Below are 17,573 nucleotides of genomic sequence, written 5' to 3' on the forward strand. Positions count from 1 at the left end.
CATCTGAAAATGAGGCTGATAATAACAGCTATCTCCCAAGGATAGGGAGGATTAAATAACTGTAATGTATTTGGTACAGTGTCTGGCATATAGCAAGTACTAGGCATGTTATGTTCTTATTATTAGCATTATAACATGTCTATGTCTTGCAAGTCCACTAAACCGTGGAACTCCTTGAGAGGAAGTTATAGAGCTTCCTTATTTTTGTATCCTCCCCAAGAGCCTTTCAAATGCTCACTTGTGGTACAGAATTGAATTTCTACCCCTTGCAGCCTCACCTCTTCCATGGGTTGGTCTGGCCTGCACTGAACGCCCTTCTTACTGATTTCCCTTATCTTTTTACTCCCCAGATATGATCATATTCTGCCTGGTGCTGGGATTATACTGCTCACCATGTACCAGCCTGGTTTCCTGGACTAGACAATGAGTACTCTGAGGGTAGAGACAATGTCTTCTAACTGATAGATAACTTCTCCTTGATGACCTGAATCCTGGATCCCAAGCAATCCGCTTCTCTTGCTCTGAGCCTTAGTCTCCCACTTCTATAAACAGTAAAATGGACTCCCTGAAATACTCTGTTATTCATCCACTAACCAATGCTGAGAATGTAATGTAGAAGTCTTTCAGAGTATAAAACAGACAAGACCTACATAATAATAACTATTCTTTAAGATTTAATAAAGTGCATTTCTTTTTCACAAAAACCTTGTGAGGTAGGCAGAGCAAGTATTATCACCCTCATTTCACAGGTGAAAAAACTGAGTCTCAGAGAAGATAAGAGATTTGCCCAGGCTCAAACAGTTACTAAAATCGCATAGCTTGGATTCACATTCAAATGAATCTAAGCAATCTGACTGGTAGGCTGGGGCCTTGGTGGGTGTCAGGATCTCATCTCACTTAGAACCCTGGAATCTCCTTCACAGGGTCTTCTGACCCCAGAAATCAGGTCAAGAGCTTGACAATTCTTCTTTCTTTCCAGGAACAGTTCAAGTTGGTCCAGGAAGGAGGCCTGAATAGTGAGGCCTGTCTACTTTTATGATGCTGGACTGCTAAGCAACTGTCCTTTTTCTTAAGAAATTTCCTCAAGGCCAGACACCAATTCCACCCTATCTCATTTTAACAAGGTGACAATTTCGAGAGAGAAGAGCAAGAGCACTTTCCATCTGACTCCTTCTTCCCCCAGGTAGAGGACAACGTTGGTTTTCAGGATGTCTTTGGAAGCTTCATACTGGGTTGGAGGGTAAAGAGTGAAGACCAGGTTGACTTGAGGGGATACCCTGCTTCAGGAAACCTAAATCCCCTCTTCACAATGTGTGCTTTCACTCCCTCAGTCTCCCTTTTCATCAATGGAAGATACAAGAAGGGTCTTACAGAACCAGGAACTGCTGAGTTAATAGGAAAGTGAGGCTGAAAATCCCAAACTCAAATGTTTATTTAGCACCTACCATGTGCAAGTATCTGTACTGAGCACAAGGGCAGAAGAGGCCAAAAGGCAGAAAGAACTGCCTCCTGGGAAAGAAGGCCTGGTATAAGCAGCCCATAGATTCTGCACCCCAGCTTCTTTCCAACTCCAATCTCTTTTTACTGCCCATAGGGCAGGGATAAAAAAAAGAGCGTTTGGTCCAAGAGCACTCATGGACCTTTACGTCAGGCTGCATCAACTCCAGAAGAAGCACAGCTATATTGCTGGGCCAATGTGGCTCAAATCTCCTCCCCTCATCGGAAGCGGGGCCACATCTAAGGGTCCTGGGTCCTAAGCATACCTTAGCTTCAGCCCCACCCACTGAAGGTCTCCCTCCAGCAGTAACAAGGCTCTTCTGAGACCAGACACCAGTCCAAGCAGACGGAGATGGTGCCAGTCAAATCTCCCTCAGTCAAATGTACACCAGGGTGTGTCAGCTGCATCACATTCCAGAATGATGTTGAGAACTGTGCAGGGTGCTCCAGCTACAGACACCAGGCTATGAGAATCAAGATGATAACGCACACTGTTCAGCCCTCCTTCCCGGTCCAGCTTGAACTGTTCCTGGGGGAAAAAAAGAGTTGTTCAGTTTCCTGATCTGGATCATAGAAGCCCTCCTAGGAGTCTCCCAGTATCCCAAGGGTTCTAAGATACTGGGACCATGCAAAGAAGGCACTACCATTGTTCCTCCCAACCAGGGAGAGCTGAAAAGGAGAGCACAGGGGTATCTGGGGAAGGACCTGTTTGCTTCCTTGAGGCCAAGGCTTTATGATCAAGAGAGGGGAAAATTAGCTCTGCTTTGGAAATAAATAATGAGAAAATAGCAGATTAGGGATCAGACTAGCTCTGCTATTTACTATCATTGAGACTTTCAAAAGTCAGGTGATCTTTGTGGGTCTGTTTTTTATCTGTAAAATGAGAGGTTAGATAAGATGATCTCTAGACTCCTTCCAGCTCTAATAGATGTAAAAGGCCCAAAAGGTCATCTAGGTCCCTCTTGGGTCATGTGGAGGGTCTCTTCCAGGCAGCTGCCTCCCCTACCCAAGCCCCCTACTCTGGCATCATCTCTCCTCTTCAGGAGTCCAGAGTACCTGCTTCTGAGCTGCAATACGTTTCTGGTCTCTCTTCCGCCAGGCAGGATCATGGAGGTGGCGGAATGTTTTATACCCAGTTTTGATTCCTGAAGGACGGAAAAGCTAGAGAACAAGACAGAATAAATTCAAATTTGGCCCCTCTCCCCTTTGTGTTCTAGAAGATAGGAATGACTTCAGTGTATAGGAAGAGCATGTGGAGGGGAAAGAGGACTGAACTGTGGAGTCAGAGGTCCTTTCCAGCTTTGAATCGCCCACTGGCTAGTGATACTCCTAGACAACTCAGCTAACTTCTATGAGCCTTAATTTCTTTCTTTCTTTTTTTTGAAAGGCAATGGCTTTAAGTGACTTGCCCAAGATCACACAGCTAGGTAATTATTAAGGGTCTAAGGCCAGATTTGAACTCAGGTCATCTGACTCCAGGGCCGATGCTCTATCCACTGCACCACCTAGCTGCTCCCAAGCCTTAATTTCTTTTTTTTTAAGGTTTTTTTTTAGGGTTTTTTTTTTTTTTTTGCAAGGCAATGGGGTTAAGTGGCTTGCCTAAGGCTACACAGCTAGGTAATTATTAAGTGTCTGAGGCTAGATTTGAACTCAGGTATTCCTGACTCCAGGGCCGGTGCCCTACCCACTGTGCCACCTAGCCACCCCTCAAGCCTTAATTTCTTTATCTTTAAGATGGAAATATCAAACTACTAGTTACTTCATAGCATGGCTATGAGGAAAATTATCTGGAAAAAGGGGAGTTATTGTTATGATTATTATGTCACTTTGCTTTCATAAACAATATTTTATTAGATCAATTGAACAAGTCCAGAACAGGGGCAAGGAAGGATCCCCACCAAGAATGAGAGAACATTGAAACCCAGAAGGACCTGAGAAATCATTTAATCCAAATGAGACCAAGCAGCATAAATGATTAGTCCAAGGTTATATAGCTATGAGTGATTCCTAGCCCCTAATTTTTTTTTTAACTATGTGAACTGAGGAAACTAAGAAGGGATCAAGAAGGCAGAATCTAGACCTCAAGTCAGAAGAACTTTGTAGCAGATATAGATTAGAGAATAAGAGAGCCTGAACTTGGGTGATATTACCTGGAGACCAGCTCCTTTAATGCGCCGGTAAAACTCGTCATCTTCCCGACCCCAGCCCCAGAAGCGATTGGACATCCCATTGCACTGACAGAAATAAGATGGTATCACTTAGCTTGATACGTCTTGCTATCCTAACCAGTCTTGGTCTTCCTCTCCCTCCCCTCCTTCCCACCCCCTCCCCCCACCCAAGGCAGCAAGGAATAATGAAAATCCTGCATGCTGGGAATCTCCCAATTGCTTACTGGGGCCTCCACCTCCTTGGCCCCTCTGTGTCATATCCAGCTTTCCTCCCCAGGGAAGGGCCCAGGCCTCACCAATTGGTAATGCTGCTTGGTGAGAAGCAGAATGCCACCCACATAGGTCTTGTAGTGATAGAGGGGATGAAGCTCTGGGGAGGCCACATGGAAGGGCCCTGCCTCAGGAAAACCGTAGTCCAGCTCCTCATTAAGGGGCAGCAGGTCCACGTCATGCATGGCTATGTAGTCAGTGCTGTTACCACTCTCCAGGAAGCCCACATTGATCAGCGATGCCCGGTTAAACCTTCCAGGAGGACAGGAAAGTATGTAAGCAATTAAACAATGGGCACTCCCTAGGCAAGGAAAGGGTCTTGGTGGGGTGCACACTATAACCATCAAGAGTACTTTTAGTTTTTTAGTTTTCAGAGTACTTTTACATTCATTATTTTATTTAATCTTTCTGACAATCCAAATAGAGAGGTGAGCCAAGGCTTATTATCCCTATTTAAAATGAAGGAGGTTAGTGACTTTCCCAAGGTCACATAAACAGTAGGCTCACAGGATCATAGACTTTAGAGCTGTAAGGGGTTTTATAGAGCCAACCAGAAAATACTGATGCCAGGAAGGGATCTGTGAGACTATTTAGTCCAATTCACTTATTTTATAGATGAGAAAACTGAGTCCCAGAAAGGTTAAGGGCCTTACCCAAAGTTAAAAAAAAAGTACCAAGTTACTGAAACAGGATTTTAATTCCCTGACTTCTAACACCACATCAAATTTTTTCTCACTACACCAGCAGAGCTGGTACTAACACTCAGTTCTCCTGACTGCTGGACTCCTAGCCTTCCTCAGACATCAGGCTGCCTCTCCCATCTCCCCCTGTAAGCCTCTAAATGTTCCTAAAGGTGGGCAGCATAGGGGGGCCCTAGCTCAGGTCAGACCTGGGGAACAACATAAGCCCAGAGAAAGATCTGAGGAAAATGAATAGGGGAAATAAAGAACACGGGAGCCAGAATTAGAAGGCAACAGTGAATTCAGTTTGAAAATTTCTTTCCTCTATTTTTGTTTCCCTTTCCCTGTTCACACACCTTTCCCACAACAGGGCAGAGGGACAGCCTCCACACACTACCTAAAGTGATCCACTTGGTTGAGTATGTAAATATGGTGTCGGATCTTCTTCTTATTCAGGAAGTGGTGCATGTGGGGCACGAAGACCAGGAGCTCCTCAAAGCGCTCACGGAATGGCACCAGCACTGCAAGGCGGTGGGATCCCCAGGAGGGGTCCTCTTCCAACGAAACTGGAGGCTCAAGGGGGCAGGCCTTGGGAGGGCTGACAAGTTCCTGCCCCTGCCCTGCCTGGCTCACGTCACCTGAGCAACTGAGCTGCAACCAGAGCAAGGAGAGGAAAGCCAGGAATAGGCACGCAAAGAAAAGCTGGAACACGCTGTACTTCCGAGGCAAGAGAGACCTGGGGTGAAGAGTGAAGGCTACAATCAGCAAAGAAGGGGCTAAATGGAGGAATCAAAACTCAAGAGATGGGATGGGTCATCAGGGAGGGAGGCCTGGGGTTTTTCATCCTCATGCATCAGGACAGCACACAACAACTGCCAGCTTTTCTGCTCTAAGGGTACAATTGTATGAAGATGCCTCAAACTTTCCTTAGTAACACACACTTGCTCAGAAGGCTTTGGAAGGTTAGTGCAAAATAGCTCCAAATTCTTTTGCTCATGCTCTTCCTCCAGCCCAGAACACCCATCTGAATCTGAATTTTATCTATTCTTTAAGACATAATTCTTCAAGTGTTAACTCCTTCATATGGTCTTCTCTAATCACCTCAGCTCATAATGAGCTCTCTCTTCTCAAAACTCATTTTTATCAAAGATTCTCTCTCAGTAGTGTCTCCCAAATCTAGTCCATCTTTTTTTCATGGTTCCCCCTAATGGTCTAGGTCCTGATTATGTTTTGCTTAGATTTTTATCACAGCCTCCTAGTCATCCTCTAGTCTTTCTGTACATGATGCCAGAGTCATCATCTCCTTTTAAAGTCCTAACCATGGCATCCTCCTGCTGAAAAACTTTCAGTGATTTCCACATTCTTGCTCTAACCTTCCAGTCTTCCCATGCTCCTACTCTAAGTTCTAGCCAACTAGGAAAACTACTTGTTTCTCACACCTACAACTTCTTATCATAACTCTGTGCTTTCATTCAAGGCCTTTCTTCATCTGTATAAGTTCCTTTCTTCAAGGCCCGTTCAGATATTGCATTCTTCATTAATCTTTCCCTAATCCTAGTTAGAAGTGATCTCTCTCTACTTAAATTCCTCAGACCAGTTTGCTTTTATATCAATTGCTATTATATGGGTTCTTCCCTCACTTGAAAGAAGGGTCTGTGTCGTATCTATATCAAATTCTGTGTATCCAGAACAGTGCTTTCTACAGCAGGCTCTCCAAATTTCTAATGATCTCCTAGGTGCCAAATCCAAAGGCCTTTTCTCCATTCACATTCTTCTTGACCTCTCTGTGACCTTTGACACAGTTGATCACCTCCTCCTTCTTGATACTCTCTGTTCTCTAGGTTTTCAGAACACTTTCCTCTCCTGATTCTCCTCTTACCCATTTGACCATTCCTTCTCCGTCTTCTCCTCCTCCAGATGACACCCTAAAACCATAGGTGTTCTACAAGGGACTAGTCTCCTCTCTTCTATATAAACGACTTCACCTGGTAATCTCAAAAACTCCCACAGATTTAATTACCATCTTTATGTTGATGATTCTCGAATCTAACTAACTTCCCTGCCTCAATCTGGATGACTGCTAATCTCACATCCCCATTTTCCTTTCAAACATCTTAAACTAGTTGTCCAAATCTTAAACTCAATATGTTCAAGAGAGAACGCATTGTCTCTCCCCACTAAAATCCCACCCCACCCTTCTTAACTTCCTTATTTCTGTACAGGGAAACACTATCCTCCCTGTCCCTCAAGCTTTCAACCTAAGATTCCTTATTATCATTTGCTAGTTCTACCCGCCCCCCATGGAGGGTAAACTATTGCCAAGGATTGTTGGTTTCATCTTTGTATCATGGTCCAGATATGGTCCCTTCCCTATCTGGCTCTGCCACTCTGCCACAGGACGTCACACCTTGATTATTGCAATACCCTGCTGGGGTCCCATTCCAATCCATCCTGCAATCAGCCACTAAGTGATTTTCCTAGAGTGTGGGTCTGATCATATTACACATACCATCCTTCCCTGATTCCCCCCGTCCCTACCCAATAAACTACATTAGCTATCTATCATTTTCATGAACAAACAGAAAATGCTGTCTGGTACTAAAGGCCCTTCACAACCTCGTCCTCTCCTGCTTTTCCAGGCTTCTGATACCTTATCCCCTTACCAGTGACACTGGCCTTCTGACTGTTCCATCTCTTGGCTTTGGACATTCTCTCTGGCTGTCTTCCATGCATGGAATGCTCTTTCTCCTTCCCTCTGACCTTTCTGACTTTCTCTAAGTCTCAATTAAAACCCTACCTTCTACAAGAAGTCTTCATCAACTCCTCTTAATTCTGGTGCCTTCTCTCCATCAGTTACTTCCTATTTACCTGGTATATTGCTTGTTTTGTATATGCTGGTCCGCATGCTGTCCCCTTCTCCACTAGGCTGAGTTCTTTAAGGACAGGAGCTATTTTTTGCCTCTTTTTGGGTCCCCCAGTGCTTAGCACAGGGTTCCACACATAGTGGACACTTAATAAATGTTTGCTGAATTGAATTAAACTACCCAATTCTGTCATGAATTAGGGATTTGTGTCTTTTTTTTTCCCCTTTCACCACAAACACAATGATGACTAATTTGATGGAATGGACATAAATACTCATCATTATTTCAGTATTTCTCCTTCCACAGGTGAACAGTTTGGGTGCTGAAAAGGGCAAAAAGAGAACTTTTGTATATGAAAAACTTAACAAATCCAAGTTTCAAGGAACATATTTTTAAGACAAACATGAAGGAGAAACACAGATTGTAGAGAGACTCAGCTGGCTATACTGAGAGGTACTTCTTGAAGTCAGAGAGATGCCTGAGGTCAGGGGGTATTCTGACATGTGACTGTTTTTAAAGTTTGGAAGGTTCTAATTCACAAAGTAGTAAATCAAATGACTGGATACTATGGCATTATTAAGAAGACCTAATGGGTTCAGAATGAACAGAAAGGCAAATTTCATTCATTAAGAGAATGAAATTTCTCTGGGACGACTAGGTGGATAAAGCACCAGCCTTGGAGTCAGGAGTACCTAGGTTCAAATCCGGTCTCAGACATTTAATAATTACCTAGCTGTGTGGCCTTGGGCAAGCCACTTAACCCCATTAGCCTTGCAAAAAAAAAATCCTAAAAAAAAAGAGAATGAAATTTCTCTTAAGGCAAAGAGAAATGACTACCCACCAGAAGGTGGGCTTCTGACTTGAAGCATTGGAGGCAGTGAAGAAGGAAGACTGTCAGAGCATTGAAAAAAAAAGCCAGTTGTAAGGATCTGAGCTATGAAGCCAGCAGGAGAAGCAGTAGAGACGAAGACTTCAGCTGCCTTACTGGGAGTCTGCAGATTGGAAGAAAAGTCTGTTCTGTGGCTTTGCAGAAGTAAATGCCGGGAGCTGGCTGACTGAAAAATAGTTGAGATCTGCTCCAATTTGATCTAGCACCATCTATAGCTTTAAAAGGCGAAATCAAAGAGGCGTCCAGTTGCCCTCTAGCACCAATTATGATTTGAGACGGGGGAATGATTTGCAGTAAAAATGGACTTGATTAGTTAAAAGCTGAATGAACTACAAAGAATCCTGTTGAATCCTTGCTGGGTTTTCCTGTAATGATCTGAGAACCAACCTGAGAAGTTTTGCTGCAAACTTTACTTTAGAAGAGGTTAAGGAATGAGCATTTATTTAGTGCCTACTATGTGCCAAGCATTTTTTTGAACAAATATTAGATTTGAACCTCACAGCAACCCTATAAAGTAGATGCTATAATCATTCCCATTTTATAGTTGAGGAAACTGAGGCAAAGAGGTTAAATGACTTGCTCAGGGTCATATAGCTAGTAAGTGTCTGAGGTCAAATTTGAACTCAGGGCTTCCTAAATCCAGGATAGTGCTCTATACGATGAGCGAACAGATACCTACTGTTTTGCAGGGGGAAGAAAGGCTGAGAGTTCCTGAACAAAGCAAAATTCTCTACTACTTGAAGATCTGAGAAGCCTAGTAGTTTTCTAGCTTAAGGGAATTGCTCCTCACTACAATAGCATATTCCTTTCCCAGGCCCTTTGTCAAGGTGTGGAATTAAATCTTGTCACTGCTTCATCAGTAGAAGAGTAGAAGAGGAATGGATGTGTCCAGCCAGAGACCAGCAAGGACTAGAAGGAGAATAGCAATGGTGGAATAGCGGTGGTGGAATAATGGGGCCATCTGTGGGCGCTCCTATTGCCAACATGAGGACAGGTTAGGGTGAGCCATCCAGTCCAGAAGGTAAAAGTTAAGGGAACCCACTGCTATGCAGATGCTACAATTACATCATCCTAAAATCTTCACTTGAAGATATAAAGGGAATTTTTGTATAAAGATAAAAAATAGAGGAAAGATGAAAGATGATGTATAAAACCAAAAATCTTTGCAAGGTTCTATAAGTATATTATCAAGAGCTCAAAAGTTTAAAAAAAGCTAAGGACAGCAGGGAACATTATGGACAAGGAAGGTGTGAGATCACAGCTTGGGATAATGAATAACAGAGAAAAGATGGTTATTCAATTCTTATTTTGCTTTTATCTTCTCTTCCAAAGAAAATAATTTTTGAATTTCAAGAGTCAGAATAGAAATGTCTATAGGAAGTTGAAACTCAAGAAAAGTAAGAAAATAATAAAAATGTACTTAAGGACCTTGAGTTTAAGTCACCAAGTCCTGACAAATAGCTTAAAAACAAAACCAAAACTTTCAACATGATTATTGATCCACTGAACTCATTGTAAAGGATCTCTAAAAGTTCAGAGACAGGAGAGGTATATCAAGGTTTCAGAAGAGTAAACATCTTAACTTTTCAAAAAAGGGGAAAAATGTAGTCTGTAAACTATGAACAGATAAGCTTAATTTTCATTCCTAGAAAAATTATAGAACTTATTATCAAAGAGATTAATTAATAGATACATAGAAAAGAAACTCTTCACAAAGAGCCAGAATAGCTTCATCAAGAACAGGCCATCCTGGACCAGCCTCATATCCTTTTTGACAAGTTCCCTAGACTGGCAATTGAATGGAATGCTATTGATTTGGTTGTCTTGGTCTTTAACAAAGTGCTTGGCAAAATCTCTTGCTGGTATCCTTGTGGACAAAATAGGTAAATGTGAACTAAATAACAGTACAATTAGATGATTCCCAAAACAGTTAAATAGTTGGAGTAAAGGAGTTGTTATTAATGGTTTGATATCAATATGGAAGGTCTCTAGTGGGATACTCCAGGAATGTGTCCTTGTCCCTAGGTGTTTAACATTCTAATCAATGACTTGGATTAAACCTTAGATCCCAGGTAGGCAAGTTATCGAACACCAGTTAGACTCCAAAAGAGATTTCAACAAATTAGACAAATCTAATGAGGAAGTTGGGTTTGATGACCTAAAAAGGTCCCTTCCATCACTAACCTTATGGTCTTAAGAGAAATTTTAACAAGAATAAATGTAAAAGATTTTATTTGAGATTCAAAAAATTAACTTCTGAAGTATAAAATGGGGAAAGTGTGGCTCAGAAGAAGTTCTAACCTGAAACAGATTTGGGGCTCTTAGTGGATGAAAAATGTCAGTGTGAGTCCCTGGTACATGACATGGAAATCAAAAAATCCAATGTGACTTTAGATTCTATTCAAAAAGCACAGTCTACAGGAAGAAGAAGGTGCTGGCCCTCTGCCAGACTCTGTCCTGGTCAGCACACATTCTGATAGTTGCGTTCAGTTCAAGGTGCCACAATTTAGGAAGGATAATAATATTTTTGTCCATTTTCAAAGAAGGCCACAACATCAGGGAGTTGATGTCATGACAAGCATGTGAATTGGATTTGAGTGAAAGGAGTCCTGTGCTAAGTTACCAGCCTGACTTTCTCCTCCAAAGCCACCTGGATCCAATGACCAGATATGAATGAGGACAATTGGATGCAAGGCAATCAGGGTTAAGTGACTTGCCCGAGGTCACACAGCTAGTAAGAGTCAAATGTCTGTGGTTGATTTGAACTCCTGTCCTCCTGAGTCCAAGGCCAGTGTTCTATCCACTCGACTTCCCTTTTTGGGAGAATGATGACAAAATGAAGAGTGTCCAGAGGAGGACAATCAAGATGGTGAAGGAATCTTGAATATGAAGCCTAGTTGAAGGAACTGTCATTAAGCCTAGAAAAGAGTTTCCCTTCCAATCCTGAGATTTTAGAACTCTGTTAGGGGTAAAGAATGTTGAAAATATTCAAATATTTGCTAAACTTAATTACATTTTCATGGTAGGTTCAGCTCCTAATAACACTAGGAGAAGTTTCCTGTGTCTATCTTACAAGACAGATTATAAATTGCTTGTCAGAGACTGAGTCATAAAATTTAGAACTAGAAGGGACCTTACAAATAAAGAAACTGAGACCCAGAGTAGGGAAAGGAATTTGTCTAAGTTCAGACAGACTAGACTGTAAGTGGAAAAGCTAGATTTCAAGCTTAAGTCTTCTTGCCCCCAAGTTGTATGTTCTTTCCACAATACCACAGTGTCTTATTTTTCCTCATATCTCATTATCCTACTAGGTACCTAGAATGGTAATATGTATATAATTAGGACTTAATCTTAAAATTTGGTGATTGACAGATCTTTCAAGGACAGAGGCAGTTTTCCCTAGTACTCCCACTTTTAATCATACTTAAGTATCTGACATGTATACAATGGTTTAAAGTTTGCAATGTACTTTACATATATTATCTCACTTGATTCTCAAAACAACCCTAGAATATAAATATTATCACTATTGCTGTTTAAAGATAAGGAACTGAAGATTAGAGAGGTTATGTGACTTGTCCAGATAAGGATTGGAAATAGGATTTGAATCCAGGTTTTCTTGACATAAGGTCCAAGGATTTAACCACAATGCTAGTCACCTTTAAAACAAGCCAATATGGGGCAGCTAGGTGATAGAGTGGATAGAGCATCGGCCCTGCAGTCAGGAGTACTTGAGTTTAAATCCAGCCTCAGACACTTAAAAATTACCTAGCTGTGTGGCCTTGGGCAAGCCACTTAACCCCATTGCCTTGAAAAAAAAAAAAAGACAAGCCAATATAAAATTGCTTTTAACTAGGTGCCTCCTTCCTTACAAAAGCCAAATCAACTGCAAATCTTCCCTATAGGTATAGTGAGTACATGGAGACCTATAGCCTCTGAAGCAAAGAGTCAGGTTTCACCACATGCAATCTAGATAGAGAAAGGCCAAGCCATGGACCCTGGGGAGATGCACTGACTTACCCCCTACCATCTTGCTGAGCTGGCCTCCAATAGGGAGGAGCATATGCAGGTCCTGAATGTTGCCTAGGAAAGTTGGAACTTCTAGAGTCTCCTCAGCACTTGAGGCTCTTTCTGGGGGCAGGGAGGGGAGAGAGGAGAGGAACATAGAAGCCTTTCCCACCTTTGAGCAGAAAGAAGCAAGCAGCTGTTACACAGAATACAGCTCATTTATCCTGGTGCCTGAGGGAATCATTCAAGCTAAAATACTTATTGCTCTTATTGCTAAGTTACCCACTCTAATATACCTCCAGTTCAAGGACCATAAATTTCCTGGGTACTTCTCCAGTTCCAAGAAACACAAAGCTTCAGAGACTGTGAGAATTATGAAGACCACTATAAATCATTTAATCTAACCTCTCAATTTGCAGGTAAAAAGAAACCAAGTTCCACAATTACCTGAGGGAATGGCCAAAAGCAACTATTCCAGCCTCTTGGCATAACCAAAATGTGCAGTCTTTCTTACAACTACAGAGAAGTAGGAAAGGAAAAGGGCAAGTAAAACATCCCTATGCCTCCTGAAGATACTTTGGTCCCCAGGACTTCCTTTCCATGAGGACTCCAGAGGCCTTTGTAGGTATGAGAGGAGGCCTAAGCAGGCAAGAGTAAGGATTCCTGCTCCATGGAACTCCCCCGTGGTGGACGGTTTCCTGAACCCTGAATCCCCCACCCAGGTAAAGGTGATGGTTTGCTGTTGACCTTTCACAATGTTTTCACCTTTAAAGGAAGGCAAATGGTAACTCAAGAAAAAACAAATCAAATTCAAGTTATGAATGGATATGGTCTCAGTTCTAGGCTACAGATTGCTCCCTGAGTGGTAGCATGATGCTGGCAGCAGTGTGATTATTCGGATGTACAGACCCGGGTCAAAAGGCCCGAGTGCTAGGCCTGGATCTAGCAGGAAAAAATAGGAAGGGGGGAAGCGAAGAACAAACACGGAGAGCCACAAACAAGAGGGGAGCGCCGAAGGAGAAGGGCTGACACGGGGACAGTCAGCAGAGAGAGAGGGAAAAGCGCCGAGGCGGGGAAGCGCAGACCCAAAAGCAGCCGGAGGGGAGAGGAATAGGGTCCAAAGGGCCAGGCGGGGAGTGAGAGGGTGAGGTGGGGGAGCCGCGGGGGCAGGGTCCGCAGGGCTCGGGGAGAGCGCGGAGGCCGGACGGCACCGCAGAGGCAGGGATGGAATCTGACAGGGCCGGGCCGGGCGGCAGCGCGCCCGGCAGTCTAAGCCAGACCAGGCGCGGGCCGGCTTCCGGGGCGCTCACCTACTGTCACCCCAGGGGAGCTGGGCCGCCTTCCTCCGGGAGGGGAACATCCTGGGCTGCCGTGGCGCTCGGAGGGAAGGAGGCCCCGGGTCTCCTCTTCCCGCCCCGGCCGGCCCGGCCCGGCCCCTCCAGAGCCCGCCCTCCTGGCGGCCGCTCCCGCTCCCTCGGCCTGCGCCGCCGCGGCCGCCCCGCCCCCGGTCTCCTCGGTCCGCGCGTCCGCCCTCACCGGCTACCCCCGGGCACCGGCACAAAGGTTCCGCCCGGAAGTGGGCCGCGGAGCCACGTGGAGCCGGAGCCGGAGGAAGGGGAGGCGAGAGGCGGGAAGGGTCCCGGGCCGAGTGGCACCGAGTCCCGCAGCCCCGCCTGGTGCCCACCCTCCCGCGCGCAGCCCAGGAAGGGAACGAGACGCAAACTAACGTGCCCAGAGGGACGTCGGTGCCACCTAAAGAGAAGGGGGACGCTTGGTGCCGGGGCAGGAGCCAGGGAAAGCAGCTCTCTAGTAAATGGGTGGGCTTCGGCGGACGGAAAGGCTTGGGAGGCGGGACCCCGACACTGCAGAGGTCACGGAGCAGGCGCCCCAGCCCCCAGCACCCCCACACTGATGGGGGCTCTAAATCAAACATCCTCACTGTGTGGGATAAAATACAGAGTCTCCTCTATGTAAAAAGGAAAGTTTATTTTGGCTTTTCTCAGAAAATGGCACCCCAAGTCACACAAAGGTAGCGAAGATCAGGAGCTGCCCCGAGCAAGATATGGCCTAGCGCCATCCCCCCCTCCCTAGCCCCCTCTCCTCCAATCTGATTCGTTAAGGTTTTTCAGAGTTACAATCTTTACACGAAAAACCTACCAGCAGCAAAGAGAATAAAAGGTTTTCACAGAATATTACCTCACCATCCAGATGGCAGGGTATCAGAAGAAGATGACTTTTTGTTATCTAAGTGAATTAATGTCTGAGTATGCAAGGTCTTCTCAGTCCTTATCATCAAACAAGAGAAGGCAGTCTATCTCCCAGTCTATCATCAAATAGGCGGCTAACCAAGAGTGCAAGGTCACTTCTCTGGAAGTATTCCACTATTTTCCTCCCTAACAGAATTGGGATGGTATCTGACTGGCAATGCAAGGCCTCTCTCCCTCTTCTATGAACAGTCTAAAGGTAATAGCCTGTCTTTGTCTTAATGATATTTTAACCCTGAGAGGTCTTCATTAGGAATATTAACTCTTAAGAGGGAATATTCCACTCATTACACATGAAATATATCTGAAGAGCAGGAAGTCATCCAGTCTGGTTAAATCATAGAACTCTGCCTCCTTAAATTTTCTTCACTGTGTAGTGTTTATAGGCTGAGTCCAGACTTTCCTCAGGGCACCTCTTGAGGTCCTGAATGGTGCTTACTGATATCCTTCCAGTAGACCTATATTGTAACTCCTTGTCCTCCTTAGTCATGGTGTTGAATTACTCTGAGAAGGCAGAAGTAGAAGAAGCATTAGGGGGGGGAATGGAAAGAACTGAGGTGCAGGACCCAGTTTTGCTGTGGGTAGGTAAGGTGAACAGAGAGGTGCAATGGAAGAGAAAGTTGGGAAGGTAGGTTGGGGTCCACTTGTGGAGGGCCTGGAATGCCATACAAAGTCATTTTGACTTTCCTTTGGGGAATCACTGGAAATTTCTGAAGTGAAAGAGCACCTATTTTAGGAAGATCATAATACCATAGATTTGAATTGGAAGGGACCTTAAAAATCACCTCACCAATCTATTTCACAAATGAAGAAACTGAAACTCACAAAGGTTAAATGATTTACCCAAGGTCACAAAGATAAATTGACAGCTGGGATGTGAACTCAAGTCCTATGTTTTTCCACTCCATCATATGGAATAAGTGGGATGGTCCCTGTAGGTAATGACTTGGTTATGAGGCTGATCCAATAGGTCAGATAATAGGGTGACTGTATGTTTAAATGGAAAAGTATTAAGCAAATTCTGTATTCCAGGCATTATGCTAAGGGCTAAGAATATAAATAGAAAAATCAAGACTATCTGCCCAAGGAGCTCACATTCTAATTGATTGAAGCCACATAAAAAATGTCAACTCATAGCAGATGAAGAGGTCATGATAAAAACAGCAGTGCTTCATTTCTGTTGATTCTTCATTAATGAAAACCATATGTTAGAGATCATTATATTAAAGATGAGTTATAGTGTGTCTGACTGTGGCTGATCAAACCAATATGAGCTCAGAGTGCTCAAATATTGGGCACAAATAGTCCATGTGAACACCTGGGGTGGGTTCTCTAAACTTAGGGATCTCACATTTCCCTTGAGCTGCTTCCATCCTGCCTTGCTCATAGAGTGCAGCACCTTAGCTGAAGAGGACATGCCTGCATGCCATGCTGGATGATCCTGTGCCAGTGTCTCCCATTTGCACAATCAATTCCAAAGTTCTTAAGACAGATAGACCTTCAGATTGTCCCTTCTTCTGACCCCCCCACCCTCAATGTGAGTGCTTGCCCTGTGTGAGTTTTTCCATAAAATAGTCTTTTTGGCAAGCATATGCTTGGCATTTAAACAAAGTAGACAGCCCATCGTAGCTATGCTCTCCCTAAAAAAGGTTTGAATGCTTGGCAGTTAAGCTTGGGAAAGGACTTCAGAGTCCAGTATCTTTTCTAGCCAGATGACTTTTAGAATTTTCCTAAGGCAATTTAAATGGAAGCAATTGTATTTCCCAGCATGGCACTGATAGACCATTAAGGTTTCATATAGCACATGAGCCTACAGCAATGAGGTCAGTATAATGGCTCTATGGACCTTCAGTTTGGTAGTTAGTCTAAAATCTCCTTTCCCATACTTTCAGAGCTTCCCAAATATTGAGCTAGCTCTGGCAATGCTTGTGTCAACCTCATTATCAATGTGCATCTCCCTAAAATATACTGCCAAGGTAAGTGATCTTCTTCACAGTAGTCAAATCTCCATTTGCTGTAACTGATGGTTCCAACATATGGATGATGTGATACTGGCTGATAAGAGCACCTGTTTTCTTGGTGTTCATTATTTAGGCCAGAAGTAGCACAAGTAACAGAACTGATTTATACTTTGTTGCATCTCAGCTTCAGAGGCTGCATTGAGTGCACAATCGTCTGTAAACAGAGTCATGCTTTCCTCCACTTTGGTCTAGACTTATAGCCTTTTCAAATTGAAGAATTTCAACCAGCAGTGCAGTAGCTGACCTTGTTGCCATGTTCATCCTAAGTGAAGGTGTTTGATAATGTGGCTGAAAATTTCAATTCTGTAAGGCAAAGTGGAAAGAACAATAGTATAACCCCAGGGATCTTGAGGAACTTTGGTGGGGTAAGATGATCCCAGATAGTAGATCCTAGGGGCAGAGTGGAATGGGATTCAGAGATAGCTCCTGCAGAGGTGGGGATGAGAATCTCAGAAGTCAGCTAAGAATAGATGTCCAGGACCTGCTGGGAATTGGGCCACTGGGGTTAGGGAAAACCTATGATTCCCTGCCATGATAGCAAGTGGTGATGCTGGTCCAAGATGTTATTAGCAATATTGCAAAGACTGAAGGGACAAAATTTGATGATTGATCACTTAATTATGGATGATTGAGGGACAAGCAAGAGACAGAAATTAAACCTAAGTTGAGAAACTTGACTGGGTCATTGGGATAATGATGACACTTAGCAGAAGAGGATCAGACATTTCCTCTCAGGTAGGAAATTGAAACCTCTGACCAAAATTGAGTCTCACCCTCAGAGTCATTGAGTGTATTTATATGTGTATTAGTGCCTTACTTTCCCAAATGGGTTAGGGTTACTCTGGAGATTTGCAGAAAATTAAGGGAATTGTTCAGATTCTCTTACTTATGTATTTTCTACCTTTAGCAGCA

General features: G+C 43.8%; 1 protein-coding gene across 2 annotated transcripts; it reads right to left on the minus strand.

Moving 5' to 3' along the window:
- Positions 1-657: 657 nt before the first annotated feature.
- On the minus strand, positions 658-13,857 carry B4GALT7 (beta-1,4-galactosyltransferase 7). Of its 2 annotated transcripts, XM_074212243.1 has the most exons (7): positions 13,687-13,857; positions 12,389-12,451; positions 5,013-5,351; positions 3,962-4,187; positions 3,648-3,731; positions 2,554-2,658; positions 658-2,026 (listed from the first exon to the last, which is right to left on the minus strand). In XM_074212243.1, exons 1-7 carry the CDS (start codon positions 13,734-13,736, stop codon positions 1,871-1,873), a joined length of 1,023 nt encoding a protein of 340 aa, XP_074068344.1. In that variant the 5' UTR covers positions 13,737-13,857; the 3' UTR covers positions 658-1,870. The 2 variants fall into 2 exon arrangements, with proteins under 2 accessions (XP_074068344.1, XP_074068345.1); XM_074212244.1 differs by lacking the exon at positions 12,389-12,451 and having other exon boundaries at positions 13,687-13,856.
- Positions 13,858-17,573: the final 3,716 nt, after the last annotated feature.

The sequence above is a fragment of the Macrotis lagotis genome, chromosome 1 (genome assembly GCF_037893015.1).
Source record: "Macrotis lagotis isolate mMagLag1 chromosome 1, bilby.v1.9.chrom.fasta, whole genome shotgun sequence".
NCBI lineage: Eukaryota > Metazoa > Chordata > Mammalia > Peramelemorphia > Peramelidae > Macrotis > Macrotis lagotis.

Excerpts from the sequence above, each read along its gene's own strand:
- B4GALT7 (XM_074212243.1), bottom strand. The coding sequence starts at position 13,736 with ATGTTCCCCTCCCGGAGGAAGGCGGCCCAGCTCCCCTGGGGTGACAGT. Across the intron at positions 5,352-12,388 it reads GCTCAGCAAGATGGTAGGGG|GTCTCTCTTGCCTCGGAAGT; the intron begins GTAAGTCAGTGC and ends TCTTCACCCCAG. Across the intron at positions 3,732-3,961 it reads CCAAGCAGCATTACCAATTG|TGCAATGGGATGTCCAATCG; the intron begins GTGAGGCCTGGG and ends TATTTCTGTCAG.